Source organism: Cucurbita maxima, unplaced genomic scaffold (assembly GCF_002738345.1).
Source record: "Cucurbita maxima cultivar Rimu unplaced genomic scaffold, Cmax_1.0 Cma_Scf00016, whole genome shotgun sequence".
NCBI lineage: Eukaryota > Viridiplantae > Streptophyta > Magnoliopsida > Cucurbitales > Cucurbitaceae > Cucurbita > Cucurbita maxima.
In genome coordinates this window covers 1,243,336-1,257,470 of record NW_019272032.1, presented here as the reverse complement: position 1 = coordinate 1,257,470, position 14,135 = coordinate 1,243,336, and the positions used below count along the sequence as shown (strand labels likewise).

At 34.8% G+C, this 14,135-nt stretch overlaps 2 protein-coding genes across 5 annotated transcripts; one reads left to right on the top strand and one right to left on the bottom strand.

Annotated features, from left to right (window-relative positions):
• The first annotated feature begins 119 nt into the window (after positions 1-119).
• LOC111490862 (uncharacterized membrane protein YjcL-like) lies at positions 120-6,238 on the top strand. 4 transcript variants are annotated; one of them, XR_002719631.1, is made up of 8 exons: positions 120-508; positions 1,699-1,925; positions 2,701-2,811; positions 3,444-3,599; positions 4,010-4,251; positions 4,838-5,170; positions 5,615-5,740; positions 5,896-6,238. XR_002719631.1 is itself a non-coding variant. In XM_023139493.1 (7 exons), exons 1-6 carry the CDS (start codon positions 192-194, stop codon positions 5,159-5,161), a joined length of 1,377 nt encoding a protein of 458 aa, XP_022995261.1. In that variant the 5' UTR covers positions 120-191; the 3' UTR covers positions 5,162-5,170; positions 5,615-6,238. The 4 variants fall into 4 exon arrangements, 1 of the variants encoding a protein (XP_022995261.1); XR_002719630.1 differs by having other exon boundaries at positions 5,615-5,753; XR_002719629.1 differs by having other exon boundaries at positions 5,615-5,753; positions 5,891-6,238.
• Positions 6,239-7,643: 1,405 nt separating this feature from the next.
• On the bottom strand, positions 7,644-9,907 carry LOC111490861 (scarecrow-like protein 8). The gene has a single exon (XM_023139491.1). It carries the CDS (start codon positions 9,739-9,741, stop codon positions 7,933-7,935), a length of 1,809 nt encoding a protein of 602 aa, XP_022995259.1. The 5' UTR covers positions 9,742-9,907; the 3' UTR covers positions 7,644-7,932.
• Between the last annotated feature and the right edge of the window lie 4,228 nt (positions 9,908-14,135).

The window sequence follows — 14,135 nt, the reverse complement described above, 5'->3', positions numbered from 1 at the left end:
TTTTTTTTTTTTTTTTTTTTTTTTTTTTTTTTTTGCAAATATGATTCTCATAAAAATACATAAAAACAGCTCACTTTGGAATTTGTATGTGGCTTCGCGTCTTCCTTTTTCTCAAAAAAAAAAAAAAAAAAAAAGAAAAAGAAAAAACAGGAACTGAGAAATTTATCTTATCAGTTATCACTTCATCATTAATGGCGTCCATGATGAAGAACCCAGCCATGTTCGCGCCTCATTTTCCATTGCTGCAACTGCCTTCATTTTGCCACCGCTTGCCTCTCCCTCTCCTCCGTGGCCCTCCCTCAGCTCCCGCTGCCGCTTCAGTATCAAATTCCTCATTTCGGAGAGGAAGCGGCGACAGAGAGCTCCTCTCACTTTCGTCTTCCTCGGGATACCGGAATTCGACTCGGTATGTGAAGGTTAGGTCACAGCTGAGGCATCCAATTATTGCGCCGGATGATTATTGGGGCACATGGACTGCCTTGTTTGCTATTGGCGCATTGGGGATCTGGTACTTTCTATCGATTCTTATTTGTTTAGCTCAAAGTGGATATCGATTGTGACTTGCATTTATTGCTAAAGAAATCCACATTATAAGAACACATGGGATGTATTTTATGGTGTTGGAATGTGTTTGTTTTGGGGGGAGGATTATTACAGGGAAAACACTAGTGAGACTTGTTTCTTTTTCTGTTCTGTCCTCAATAGTGGAAATTGAAGTTGTTCATGAATGGATTAGAAGTTTAGTTTTATTCTTGAATCATAATGTTAGCTGTAAGCATACTGCTTAATTGAATATGCAAATGATTTTTCAGATTTTTGTAACAGTGCTTCTTTTTACTCTAAGTAAATCTTTCAAATAACCACAATGGTAAGAGGAAATGGCAAAAGGAAAAGATGAAACTATATGAACAATCATACAATATATTTCAATGAAGATGTGAAAAAAATACTCTTGAAAGTATCAAAAGATATTTCAATTCATGCCCCCTTGAGGAAGAATGAAATTTCATTGTTATAAATTTTGGGTGGATTACAATTTCGAGTAATGTAGAGTTATTGTATTTCATTAATATATTTTAATACTTTTTATTTACTTTAGGTTACATTTACATAATGGTTAATTATGGTTATAAAGTATGAATGTTACAACTCTTGGAATGCTTTTAATAGTTTTATTTTGAGGCGGTATAAAATCGTGTAGTTTAGGTTGCATGTAGAATGAGCATTAGTGCTTTCTTTTTAGCCAATGAGTAAGTTTTCTATGTAGTTTAGGTTGCATGTAGAATCATTCAAGCTTGACATGATCAATCTTGCTTGTGGAGTGATTCGAATCTCAAACAAGTGTTCTTGCCTTGAGATATTTGATCAACAAGGATCATTCAAGCTAGACATAATCGATCTTGCTTGTGGAGTGATTTGAATCTCAAACAAGAGTTCTTGCCTTGAGATATTCGATCAACAAGGTAATCTGAATCTTACTTTCCTTGTAGTGATTTCCATATCATTTGGTACCAGAGCTCTTGGACTGATTTCCTTATCTTTTGGCATCCGACCTTTCCCTTGGGTTGATTCCATATCGTTTAAGGAAATTAAAGAGACGTTTGTTAGGATTGGACATTCTCGTTGCATGTTTAACGACCCATTAAAGGTTTTGTTTGTTAGCTAATCTGCGATTACTCTGTGAATTTGGGTTTAAAGGTCTGAGAAGACCACAATAGGTAGAACAGTGAGTGCTGCTTTGGTTAGCACTTTGGTTGGCCTGGCAGCCAGTAACTTTGGCATAATCCCCTATGAAGCCGTGTCTTATTCAATTGTCATGGAAATTCTGCTTCCAGTATCTGTTGCCTTGCTACTATTTCGGGCAGACATGCGCCATATAATCCGATCAACTGGAACATTACTTGGAGTCTTCATGCTCGGATCAGGTAATTAATTTGTCTTCAGATTCTTGATAGCACTGACTTAGTAATTCAACCTATTTTCTTGAGAATTGGTTTGAATTTTGAAGCATTAATGATTTAGAGGTTCATGTTTCTAAATTGTCGTGAATCTACTGTTTCTTAACTATTTCACCCGCTGTAATCTAATGCTAACTTCTTGCTGATTAAGCTGAATAATGAATAATTGTTTTTAATGGTCAATCTTTATTGTTTGTCCTCTTCTTTGCAGCCTTTGCCCCCTTTTGTCCTTTACCCTCTTTCATCTCTTTTAAATAAAAGATACAAATTCGAAATAGAATACATATGGATTTTTTTCTAAAAAGAAGAAAACTACATTTGGAAAAAGAAGCACTGTTTTAAGAGTAAACTTGTAAGAAAACTCCATATTCTTTTCTTTTAGTTATAACTCAACTTTCTCTTTTTTGTATTGTTATTATTATTAATGTTTCCTTTTATATTTCAAAGACCATGGCAACTTTGAATGATCATTTTTCTTACAAACCGAGAAGCTTGAAATCGAAAATTTTTTAAAAGCCAAATGGAATGTAGTAATAAAAAGCAATTTTTGATAAATTGAAGTTTAGGGTCAGATATTTCATGCATGAGCTAAAGCTGAAGGAAACGAACATAAATTAATAGGTCCGTTACAATTAATTGTTTGACAGCCTGATTTTCAGAATTGAAAGTTCAGAATAAATTTGCTATATTGTTTTAAAATTGCGAGTTTGTTTTTAACTACTTTATTTTCTGTGGATGGCAGTTGCGACTATTATTGGAACTGTGGTAGCATTTCTCATGGTGCCTATGAGATCACTTGGTCCTGACAACTGGAAAATAGCTTCTGCCCTCATGGGTAGTTATATTGGTGGATGTAAGTTGTCAGAAAGTTTAAACCCTGTTATTACTGTATTTATGTCTCAAGTGTGGCATTTATGACCGAAACGAGATTAGATGAAATTATCAAACCTGTCAGCATCATGTGGCCAACCAGCCCCATTAGTGGCAGAGATTATTGTTGTAAATCCAACCTCTCTGCCCTTTATATTGATACAGAGACGTTTGGGGACCACTACCACATTGCTATTTCTTTCCCAGTTGGACAGTTTTATTTTTCCTAGTGTTTTTGGACAAGGGAAGCAAGGAGTTTTAGAGCCTTATTGAAACTAGAAAATATCTAATCGAAGTGAAATTCAAACTCTTGATACTTGTTGATAAAATTTATTAACGTTCATCACCCTACCAATATGTATCCAGTAAACAGAATTTGCGGCTATAGAAATAATTTTTCTTACCATGCGATCATTAGAGAGTCCTCTTGTATCGCTTGTAGAGGCTGAATTTTACTGGTCATCCATATCTATGTCTTCTGGAACTATGAAACATATACATCCTACTCATTCAGCATCCATTTTTCTCTATTTGATATTTCTGATGATGTGCCTGGTTAATGTGTCTCTACTCTTTTTTTCTTCTTTGACCTATCTTCCTGGTTGATCTATGTAGCTGTTAATTATGTTGCAATTTCAGAGGCTCTTGGTGTTTCTCCATCAGTTTTAGCGGCAGGAGTGGCTGCTGACAATGTCATCAGTGCTTTATATTTTGTAGCCCTCTTTGCATTGGCTTCTAGAACACCTCCTGAACCCCCAACATCAATCAACGGTACATGGTTCATTCTAGCTTTAGTATCATGCTAATAATTTTCAGAAAATATGCATTTAGGTCTAGCATAAGAATTGGTGTAAGCTCGGTTTCGGGCTGGAGTCCCTTTTTGTTGTTGAGTTTGGACTCTTTTCGTGTGCTTTTTTTTTTTCTGTGTGTGTGTGTGTGTGTGTGTGTGTGTCCTCGTGTATTCTTTCATTGTGCTCAATGGAAGCTTAGTTTCTTGCCCAGAAAAAAGATGATGACGAACCATCCTACACATGCACCATTAACCATGTGTGTAATTGTAACCCTTGCTATTTATATCCTTTCTCAAGATTGAAAGTTTTTGGAGAAAATAGCACCGTACAATTCCGGTTTCCTACTACCACATCTATGATTTCTCAATTAAAATTTGAAAACTTTCCCAGATGCTTCAACTGATATGGACTCTGATAACGGCACGAAGCTCCCTGTGTTGCCAACTGCTACGGCTGTTTTTGCATCATTTGCAATATGCAAGTTTGTCACGTGGATTACAAATATATGTAAAATTCAAGGTGCCAATCTTCCGGGGATAACTGCAGTTGTTGTCATTTTAGCTCCCGTTTTCCCAAAACAGTTCAGTTATTTAGCACCCGCAGCTGATACCATTGCCCTGATTCTTATGCAGGTATGTATTTTTGGTTAGTTGCATCACTCACGGAAGATTGTGCACCGTTTTCTATTCCTGCTCGTTAATAACCACAGAAAATTTACAGTAGTACTGTAGAGAGCACTTTGATCTTCCCGCCCAAAAGTTGTATGCTTTTGTTCTGTCTGGCCTATGGATTTGGCTCACCTTTAGGTATCTCCATTGCATACTGAGAGGGTGGGGGAAGGCTTCAAGGAGCTGTTGCTTTGACTAGGTGAAAAAAGTACATGTTGGGTGGGACCTGGAGTAAACAAATAAAAAACAGTAACGGTCGGCCATTATTACTTTATGAAAAACATGCATGTTGGGACCAAGTTTGTTCCCTAATGGCATGTCCTGAACACGATCCTGCTATTTTAGTTTGCGCTGATGAAAGAATAAATTTAAGCACAGGAAAGTAAGGGAAATGACACTATCCTTGTTTAAAAAATCATTTTAAATGTTCTAAACAAAAACTTCTATAACTTGTAGATCTGGGTAAAACATAGCATGGCATGAGATTTTAAGTTAACTGAGGAACACCTGAAAGTTCAATTGGCTTGTTTATTTGATCTGACATGAACAGGTGTTCTTTGCGGTTGTCGGTGCTAGTGGGAGTGTGTGGTATGTCATCAACAATGCACCAAGTATTTTCATGTTTGCTCTAGTTCAAGTTACAGTCCATCTTCTTGTAATTCTTGGTTTTGGAAAGCTATTCAGCATTGATTTAAAGCTGTTGCTTCTGGCTTCAAATGCCAACATTGGAGGCCCAACAACAGCATGTGGAATGGCAACTGCCAAGGGTTGGAGATCTTTGGTGGTTCCTTCTATTCTTGCTGGCATTTTCGGTATTGCAATTGCTACTTTTCTGGGCATCAGTTTTGGGGTGATGATCCTCAGGCGTTTGTAGAAAAAACACGTAAGTTTTCTTAAGCATCAAATTTCTATTTACATTCCTTTCCACATACTTCATTACGTGTATGATCAAACATCTTTCCATTGGCTCCTTGTAAAACGTGATATTTTTTGGAGTAAATCATTAGTTATAAACTAATTTTAAAATGAAGATTACATAGTTCTTTAATACATCTAATCGATCTATTATATTAGTAGATGGTGATTAGACACCAATCATTACTGATGTGGAATGAAATTTTCTCCCTAAAATTTGGAACATGTAATAATGGTGACAATAGAACAATGTATAGATATCTTGATAAAATGTATCAGTACAAAATTGGAAAAACTGGCAAAACCTTTAAGTACTTCTCTATTATATGTTTGTAAGAGCAGTTGAACAATCTATTCTTGCTTTGGAATTTATCCATATGGTCAGACAACATTCAAACTCTCAATGCTTCAGGTGATCAAAATGCATATTTAAAGATGCCATTTGTTCACTGCTGAAAGGATCAAAATTTTCATTTTCTTGTCGTTGGGGAAGGAAAGGACCCAGACGCTCGGTTGGTCGAGCACTGAATGCAGCAATGTAAGTTCAAAAGGTAAGATCATGACTCTAAAAAATGCTTAACTGGAATGAATGTTGTGAAGATTTATCATTGACAAGTACAAAAGAAGTGAATAAAGAACAGAACTGCTGTAGTTTCTCAATTTCTTGATGGTTTTTTTTTTTTTTAAGGATAGTGTTAAACACAGAAGCCTCAAAGTAGATCAGTTTGGCTGTTTATTATTTACCTTGAAACTGGTCAAAATAGCGATGTTTTCCAGAAGAACTCCCCACAGGGGAGACAGAAGCGTACAGAAACTTTTGACTCTTGAAAAAGGCCAAAAACATCATAGAGAAAGAGCAGCAAATTTTCTCTCTCGGGATTCTCTTTGCGTCCTGGTATTTGAATTTTGACTACTTATCCTTTTTTTTACCCCTTAATATAAGAATGATGCCTTCTTTTGAAAGAAACAAAAAGATAATGTCTAAAGGAGCTTGTGGGGTTGTGCTATTTTGAAATGGAAACAATCATTTATGTCACGTGTTAATGAATAATTTCGTTTTTTTTTCCTGTTTTTTGACCTTTCGATCGATGATATAAAAAATGTTTAACGTGGCTCATAAGGTGTCTGATTACACACTCACCATGGTATGAATGCTGACATGAAATGAATTCCTTTTCATTCTCCCAGAGTAGATTAGATGCTCATCTACTCTTAGCAGCCGTCCTAATTAAGGACCCCTACAATTGTCTTTATTAATATGTTCATTGTTGAAATAAGTTTTCACTTTAATTTTTCTTCTAAATAGAAATAATTACTCTTATTAGGATCCAAATATTTACCGACCACGTCACCGTCTCTTTCACAATTATGAAATTAGAGTTTAGGCAATCTGGATGTCTCCGTCACAACTCAGTACAACACATTGATTATTTTCTTAAAATTACCAACTCGATTATAGTTCGCTGAATGAATACACTAATTACTATGTTCATCTCACTCTATAATTAAAAAGAAAAAAGTGTCATTATCGACCCTAAACTTTGATATGCGTTTAAATATTTAGTAATTCTGGAAGGACAGCCAAGACTCTAAATAATTCACTCATTATTCTTTGCGAATGAAGTATATGTTATTATGATACCGAGAGACTATGTTGGAGTTACTAGAGGTTGCGACTAAACTCGATTAGCAAGTTGTTTATCATCATTGAACTTCATATGTATCGTAGTTGGTTTAAGTATAAAGTCAGTCTTCCTCATATTTATGATATCATTTTGATACTTATAGAGGGTCGTTAATCAACCTCTAGTAGTGAAAAGCTTATCTAACTGACATATGTATTGCAATTGGTTAAGCAAAGATTAACTAATCGTACGTCAAAACGTGTTAAGCTTGAAAATATGACATTTATATTCTAAGACAAGTACGAGCATAGGAGTATTAAATGACAAAACCCATAATTTCGAAAAAAAAAATGTACTTTTTGGAATAAAGTTGCTCAAAGATGAGGATTAGTAATTTTGTGCTTCCATTGAATGTCAGGTCATTTCAGACGCCAAACCCTAAACACTTGTTTGGGCTCCACAATAACTCCTCTCTCTCTCTCTCCTCTGTCAATTTGACTTTTTTTTTTTTTCAAGCTTATAAAGAATGTTTCATTTTTCTCTTTACCCGAGTTGTAATTCACACGAATCCTCGACTCTACAACACGGAATTAGAATTAAATATCTTTTTTATTATCTAAATACATAATTTTTAGGGTCGAAGAAGAATATTTAGTGGCAAATAGTAACATAGCATTAATGAGAAAAATTACCACTTTATTTTTTATAATAAAAAAAAATTATTATATTATAGTGAAAACTAATTGACTTTTGAATTAGGTAACTACTATTAATGATTACAAAGAAAAAGTGAAATCGAGTGGCAAATATATTGCACCAACCAATCAGAAATTGACACGTCATTCAGAAATATTTATATAAAAGAAAAATTAGGAAAAAAATAAAAGTGGGGAATCGACGCTACCAGTTGGCACTTCACCAAACTTGCGCTTTCACACACCCCAAAATTAGGAAAAATATTAATCCCTTTTTTAAATTTAAAAAAAAAAAAAAAGGAATTTTCTCGGGAAAATGTTAATATTAATATTAATATTGATACCTTAGAAAATTAGGTAATATTAAGAAAAGGAAAAAAAAAAGACATAGCAATGAGTGATGTTGTTAACTAACGCCATGCGGTTGTGACGGTGAGAGTCCGACCCATCCAACCGAAGCAAATCCCTCCGTTTTCTTCTTTAACGGTGAACCCCGGGTTGACTCGGTAACCTGAACTCAGCCGGGTTTTCATCGACTCGGCTACCATTTCACTCATCCGCCTTGACTCGAACCCGGCCATCCCCATTCTGGCTCTCCACTTTCCCGAAACCTCGCATCTTTCCACGCGCTCTCTACCTTCGCAAGCCAGCGAATTCGCAAGCTTCCGCCCGAGCCCCTCCTCCACCTTGACTCGGTCCGGGTGGTCGCACCACACGGTTGAGTCGATCGAGTCAAACAGCGAGCCGTAGTAGATGCATGACTCGCTCACGCGCGCTGCAAACGGGGCGGTGTTCGTGTTTAATTCTTGCTCCATTACCGTCACGACGGCAGGTGCCAACGCCTTCACGCGCCGGAGAAGCTCATCCCGGGGATTCTCCGTTGACACGCTCTCATCTGGCATCTGGTATAACTTGAATGCGAAATTCACTGCTAGAGATTCGTCTGCGTCGCACCCGAGTGACTCGCGCGTCAGCGCCGCTAGTTCGTGTTTCACCATGTTGAATTTGAACCCGACGCCGAGTTCTTTCGCTAGTTGACTCAGTGACTCGCCGACCTGTTTCAACCTCTCGTCTCTGCCGTTCTCCGCCACAACCGCCGTCAATTTCACGACGACCTTCCCTTTCTGACGACCGGAGAGAAGGTGGATTAGATTCATATACTGACCTCCCTTTCCAATATCGAAATCTACAACGTGCAATTTCCGATCCTCTTCCTCTATCGCCTCAAGAATAGCTAGATTCGCCGCCATGAAAGCAAGCTTAAAACAAGGAGAAACATCGTAAAGGGACTGAGTCGCCGCCGAGTGCTCGTCGCCAAATATCTCCGCCACCGGAGGCGGAAATTCCGCTGGATTTACCCGCGATTTCAGAGCGAAAACCATATACTCGGCCAATCTCTGCACAGAACTACCTCTCGCATTTGAAAACTTTACCACCGGCGCAAGAATCTCATCCACAACATCCAATTTTCCCTCAGAAATCGCCGCCGCAGCCTCGATTACAGACTGTTTCCAAGAATCAGAGGACGGAGAAGCTACAGAGGACGACGTAGACGAAGAACAAGAAGACGAAGCAGAGGTAGTTGGCGAAGTGGAAACCGGCTTCTGATTCGGCGGCGCCGTCGGACTAATTAGATTATACATCGTCTCACACCAAGCGCTAGTCGAACTCGTAATCACAGACGCCGCATCACTTCCATCATCGTCGTCGTTATCTTCAAGAAGCTGTTTCTCCAACTCCTGAAGGCGGTGATTCATCATCATCTTCTTCTCCAAGTCCAGATTCTGCAAATCCCTGAGCGTCACCGCCGAAGAGTTGGGCTGTTGACGGAGCTGCTGAAGAACCGCCGCAGAGGACGACCCATAAAGACGGTGGGTCTGAACCTCCGACGATGGCAGAGACATAGTGGAGTACAAATCAAAATTGGAAAGAGGAGAAATCGGGTGACTGAATCCGGCTCTGGGCTTAACAGAGCGGAGGAAGAGATTATTGACCGGAAGATTATGGTGGGTATATTGATTAAGAGAGTGAAGATCGGAGAGATTCCGTTTCCCGAGCAGAGAAGAGGGTATTTGGCGAGCGATCTGAGGGATAGTCGGATCTACGAAAGCCCCGCCGGAGAGCTGGGATCTGTAAGGATTAGGATGAGAAGGATTCGTCATGGATCTGCCGGAAGTATAGAAATCCGGTGGTCCACCGCCGGTGAAACCTGACTGCATCTCTGTAATCCTCTGCCTTTCGCGGTGGCGATTACGGCGGAGAGAAATGAAAGGGGAAGAGAGAATTGGGAAGAATGTAAATTATATAAAAAGAAAGAGTAAAAGGAAAGAGAGGAATCAGGGAAGAAGATTAAAGAAACAGCCTTTTTTCAAAAATTTCAACCCCACCGGCCACCATCCTCTGTTCTATCCTTCTATCAAATACCTCTCTGTTTTTTTTTTTTTTTCTCTTTTTAAAAAACGTGGGCCGTTGGATGAGACGAGAGATGGATCGACCCAACCCATGCTCCTTACTTTTCACGAAACTTTCGCTTCATTCCCTACGCTCATCTACCGCGCGTCTGCTTCATTTCCCTTGATTTTCAAAATATGTTTTTTTTTTCTTCATTAAATAATATTAATTTCAAACTAATTTTTATGGTATGTATTAAATGACGTCGTGCTTTCTATTTATATGATTATGAGTTTTTTTTTAATATAATTATTTTGGTGATTTGTGTTGGTAAACTATGCTTTATCAATATTAAGAACAAAATTGAAAAAATATTATTAAAGAAAATAGTTATTATGGAATGCGTCACTCAAATAAATCTCATTTATTTTTACTTGTTTTGTATTGTTCGAAAAAAAATAAAAATATTAAAATATTTTAAAAATAATATTGGTTTTATTTATAATTTTAATAAACAAGAAAAGAAGGGATAGATGGGCACGCGCGATGGGAGACGCGTGGATGAAAGGGGCAAAATCCGGGAGTGATAATCTGACAGGTGAAATTAAAAAAAAAATTAAAAAAAAAAGGAAAAAGAAAAGGAAAAGGAAAGGACAAAAAAGGGCATAGAATTGAATCAGTGGAAACATAGTTTCACACGTGTACAAAGAGGAGAGGAACATTCATGCAGTACTTTGTGACAGCCACTTCCGTTTAAAAACGCCCTTCCCTTCCTTCCTTCCTTCCTTCATTCAACCGGTTACCAAAATCCATTCTCTTCGATTGCGACACCCCCCCTTACCGCCACCTGTCGGTTACCGCGTTTCCATTTCCTTTCCTTTCATTTATTATTATTTATTTATAATATTGTTTCTTTTATTCAACCATCCCCACACTACTTTTTCTTTTCATTTACGTCCAATACTTTTTAATTATTCCATTTCCTATTACTAAATATTAAAATTACAAGACATAACCAATATCGAAATTCACTTACCGCGATGGTATAATTGGAATTTCATCCTATTTAATTTTTTTTAAAAAAATAACTAAATTGGATAGATGTAGATTGAGTCTACAACCACTGTGGGTAGGTAATAATGTTAGCTAAATAATTATTGGAAAATTAATAACAATGAAAGATTAAATTTGTGTTATTCATATCGCACCATTTTTGGAATGTATCAACCATAGCTTAAAAAAATTATATAAAAATAATTAATGTTGGGATATTCAAATTGAAGAAGACTGAAATTAGGTCTATAATTTATTAATTCTAACAACTTCCCAATTGATGATATTAAATAATATATTATATTATATAGTTTTGATGCAATGGTGACGTAGTGTCTAATGTGATATTGATATCATTAACTAATTGTTCATACTTATTAAAGCCTACTATAGTTTAAAACTAGTAATATTAACAAGAAAATTATAATTAAAATTAATTAAATAAATATTTTTAAAATAAACTAAAAAAAATCTGAAGAAAAATAATTAAAATTGATGTATTAAAAGAATAGAGGTTAAAATAAACAAAAAAGAAAAATATTTAAATTTTAAAATATTTGATAAAATTATTATAAAAACATCGAAAATGGGTAGCGTGTGGGGAAATCTAGAGGAGAAATTAGTTACCAACTAACATATTTTCTCTTCATGTTTCTTCGAAATATTGGCCAGGTCAGATATACTTTGACACGTGTCAATTTCTCGCACATGGCCACGTTGTCCCTTGCCTAACTCAAATTCCAACCAATCACATTTTTTTTATGTTTTCCCACTCTTTTTTAATCCATTTATTGTCTTATTTTTTCACCGTGGAAAAAGATTAGAAGTCCAAATTAATTGATTTCAAATTCATTCCAAATTTGGGATTAATTCATCTTTTAACCAAACTATTATAAATAAACAACATTTACTTTTAATATAATTTGGATAAAACAGTCTTTTCGTCTATCTCTCTACGTAATTACTTGTGAAAGAAGCAATCTTAAATGAATTTGATTTCAACGTGAATATTAACATAGCAACTAAGTCAACTGTAAAAGTCAGCCAAATAGTGAATAATTTTAAGTGACTTGAAGAAAAAAAGTCATTTTTATATCAAATCGGGTCCGTTAATTTTGTTTTAAATTTGATATTAGTCCAAGTTGACAAAGGCTATGATTGTAGAAATAGGGGTATTGCCACGTGTCATGTTGATTTTAAATGGAGAATAAAGCACATTCTATGGGTAAAATCGTCATTTTAAAACTCCCTTAATATTTGATTTGGTACCAACTTTTAAGGAGTCGGTGGAAGGACCGGCAATAAGGCGTAATTAATTGACGAGAGAAAATTCTGGATAATAAAATAAAATTAAAATCTTGAAATCTTTTGCTATTTAATTTCATTTATTACCATAAAGAAAATCAAATTAAAATTTAATTTTTTAAAGTTTTTTTTTTTTTTTTTTACCTCATGAAAATTTAGTTCAAAAACTAATTTTATTATAATTATTATAATTTCCTCTCAAAGCATTAATTTTAATTCTATAAAAATTAGGGTTTAGTCTTAATTATTAAATAATTTGTTAATTAATTCACATAAATTAAGAGTTAAAAAAGAATAAAGGTAATATAAAATAAAAAAAAATAGAGAATATAAAGGGGTATTATATAATGCAACACACTGTCGACTAATAGAATCTCACACGCAATTGAGGAAGTTGACGCGCAAACGCTACGAGTTCTTTGACATTAACTTTTTTCACTATTTTATTTTTGGTTGTTAGGGTTTAAATTCTCGTACTTATAATAAAATAAAAATATTATTTAAAAAATCAAAATCCATAAAGTCAATTTTTACCCAATTTCTTTTCACTTTCTTGCAAGGCAATCAAAGCTAGTACTTATTAAAAAATAAGACATTTTTAGTACATAATATATGATATTTTATTTATTAATGTAATGATAGTCTAAGCCTTTTTAAAATGATTATTGTTAATTTGAATATTTCAATCAAATTAGGTGTAGATTTGGCTTGAGAATCGGCCCCTACCTTAAATTTAAAGATATGATCCCTAATAATAAAAATATATAATTTATTTAAATTAATTAAAAGCTCTTTTGATTTTGCTTTCGGGTTCTTGACTTTGACCTAATAAAAGGAGTATTCATTGATTATAAACTCATGTTGGTATTTCAAATTTTTGTTTAATATATATATAGTAGAAATATTGATAGAGAATTACAAAAGTGGATGAAAAAGGTGTCAGAAAGGGTGAATTTTATTGGTATATTACATTATCCATATGTACAATAATTGGTGAAACCTTTTACAAAGTGGAGTAAATAATTCACGGTAAAAACACACATCTCATCCTTCAAATCCACATTTACCCGAGTTTTTTTTTTTTTTTTTTCTAAATTTAAAGTTCAAAATATTTAAAAGTTTAAAATTAAATATTTTGGCACAATAATAAAACCTTGTTTAAAAGTAACGAAAAGCATTTTAATTCATTAAATAACAATTTTATCTTTTCGAAAAATTAATTACACAAATGTTTATATTCTAATAAAATTATAACTTTGATTGAATTATAATAGAATGGTAATTAAGATTTTTATTACTAAATTTTAATTTTTTAAGATATAAAAACAAAAAAAGCCCTTAATTAACCTACTTAATCCGGATTAATATAGAGGGTTAGACTAATACAAAAATGGAGGAAGAAAGGGGCAGAAAATGTGAAATCATTGAAAATAAATAAAAAAAATAGAGGGGTAAAAACGTCATTAAGGAAAAAGAAGAAACTTTGTGGTGAATTGGCACATCCAAATTTCCATTTGTCCCCGAGCCGTCGGATGAGATTGTCGAGAGGAAACGTGGCAAGATCGCAGTGTGGATTCACAGGAAGCTGTCAGTACGGTCGCTCCCATGGAATTACTGATGAACCCTCTAAATTCCACCTTTTTTATTATTATTAATTGGTTTTATGTTTATATTAGAATTTAATTAAATGTTTGGGTTTAGGGAAGTGGGGCCCGCCCCTTCAAATTTATACTAAATTATTGACCCACTTTAAAAGTTTTAAAATTGAAAAGATGAAGATATATTGGATATGCATAACAAATTATTGTTCCTTTTTTTTTTTTTTTTTTTTTTTTTTTTTTTTTTTTTTTTTTTTTTTTTTTTT

Coding starts and splice junctions, on each gene's coding strand:
- LOC111490861 (XM_023139491.1), bottom strand. CDS start 9,741: ATGCAGTCAGGTTTCACCGGCGGTGGACCACCGGATTTCTATACTTCC.
- LOC111490862 (XM_023139493.1), top strand. CDS start 192: ATGGCGTCCATGATGAAGAACCCAGCCATGTTCGCGCCTCATTTTCCA. Junction 509..1,698: donor ATTGGCGCATTGGGGATCTG/GTACTTTCTATC, acceptor TTGGGTTTAAAG/GTCTGAGAAGACCACAATAG. Junction 3,600..4,009: donor ACCCCCAACATCAATCAACG/GTACATGGTTCA, acceptor AAACTTTCCCAG/ATGCTTCAACTGATATGGAC.